Source organism: Pavona decussata, unplaced genomic scaffold (assembly GCF_977016875.1).
Source record: "Pavona decussata unplaced genomic scaffold, jaPavDecu1.1 SCAFFOLD_269, whole genome shotgun sequence".
Classification (NCBI taxonomy): domain Eukaryota; kingdom Metazoa; phylum Cnidaria; class Anthozoa; order Scleractinia; family Agariciidae; genus Pavona; species Pavona decussata.
In genome coordinates this window covers 36,270-37,629 of record NW_028145671.1, presented here as the reverse complement: position 1 = coordinate 37,629, position 1,360 = coordinate 36,270, and the positions used below count along the sequence as shown (strand labels likewise).

At 46.1% G+C, this 1,360-nt stretch overlaps 1 protein-coding gene across 1 annotated transcript; it reads left to right on the top strand.

The window, feature by feature from the left end:
• On the top strand, positions 1–549 carry LOC146455789 (uncharacterized). Its single transcript, XM_085093834.1, has one exon. It carries the CDS (start codon positions 1–3, stop codon positions 547–549), a length of 549 nt encoding a protein of 182 aa, XP_084949960.1.
• Positions 550–1,360: the final 811 nt, after the last annotated feature.

Sequence of the window (1,360 nt, the reverse complement as noted above, 5' to 3'; positions counted from 1 at the left end):
ATGGCAGAACTAGTATTGACACTTTACACCTTTGAATTTAATGGCGAGTTTTACAAGCAAACTGGTGGAGTGGCCATGGGAAGTCGCCTAGGGCCGAACTATGCATGTCTTTTTGTTGGCTGCGTTGAGGAACGCATGCGTTCGAGTTATACCGGTATAAAGCCAGACTTATACAAGCGTTACATGGATGATGTGGCAGTCGCAGCTTCATGCAGTGAAGAGGACCTCCGTCAATTCCTTGAGTTTACTTCCTCTTTTCACCCTAGCCTTGAATATACATGGTCTGTTTCCTCGGTCCTGGATATTTACATGAAGCCTCGAGCTGATCGCATAGCCACTTCTGTACACTACAAAGACACAGATAGTCACTCTTACCTCAACTACAGTTCATCCCATCCTAACAGTTGCAAGTCATCCATACCTTATGGCCAGTTTCTCAGACTGCGTAAGATTTGCAGTGATGAGATGATTTTGACATCGAGGCAGCAAGAATGGAAACATTTTTTGCAGCAAGCGGGTATCCAGATGACGTCATTAGAAGGGGAATAGAATGAGCATCGACTAAATCAAGGGTTGAACATTTGAACAGTGTCGTCGCAAACAACACCGCTATTTATAGAGTTCCATTTGTCACCACTTTCCATCCAAAAAACCTGGTTGTCGTTAACATCATTTCAAGGAGCTTCCGGATCCTTCCTTTTGTTGTTGTTGTTTTAACTCTCGACTTTCTAATCAGTCCGATGCGCGTATGCGCGCACCGGTGGTCAATTCTCCTTGGGGTACACACGGTGACAATTGACCTGACGAGTGCAAATTTACTCTGCCCACTCCCCCAATACAGCTAAATTGTCACGCCGACAATTTCCCGATAAGTCGTAAGCTTTTCCGCTTAGCTTCGACCAAAGTCCCTCAGCGCTACCAAGGACAAAAGGACTATTGTCTAACGGCCTCAATGCTCAAAGTTGAGCCGGAACAATAGACCATTTCTTGATACGACGACCACCAATATCTTCAATAAACCACCACCGAAGGCTTTCAGGCGTGCAAAGAATCTGAACGATTTGCTAGTCAGAAGCAGCCTACCTCAAAACCCTTCGAACCAACCGCCAGGAACCTTCTCTTGTAACAGGACCGTTTGCGGTACATGTCTCCACGTCAATCTGTCTCCCACAATAACAACACCCAAAGGGCAGGTTAATGTCACAGGACATTATTCCTGCATCACGGACAACGTGGTTTACTGTTTGACATGTACCAAATGTCCATCGACAGTCTCGGGGAGACTGGTCGAAGGTTGGCGGACAGGTTCAGAGAGTACCGTAGAGATATCATCAACAGGAGAAATGACCTTCCTGTACCC

Bases quoted from the DNA above. Each gene is read 5' to 3' on its own strand.
- LOC146455789 (XM_085093834.1), top strand. From the start codon at position 1: ATGGCAGAACTAGTATTGACACTTTACACCTTTGAATTTAATGGCGAG.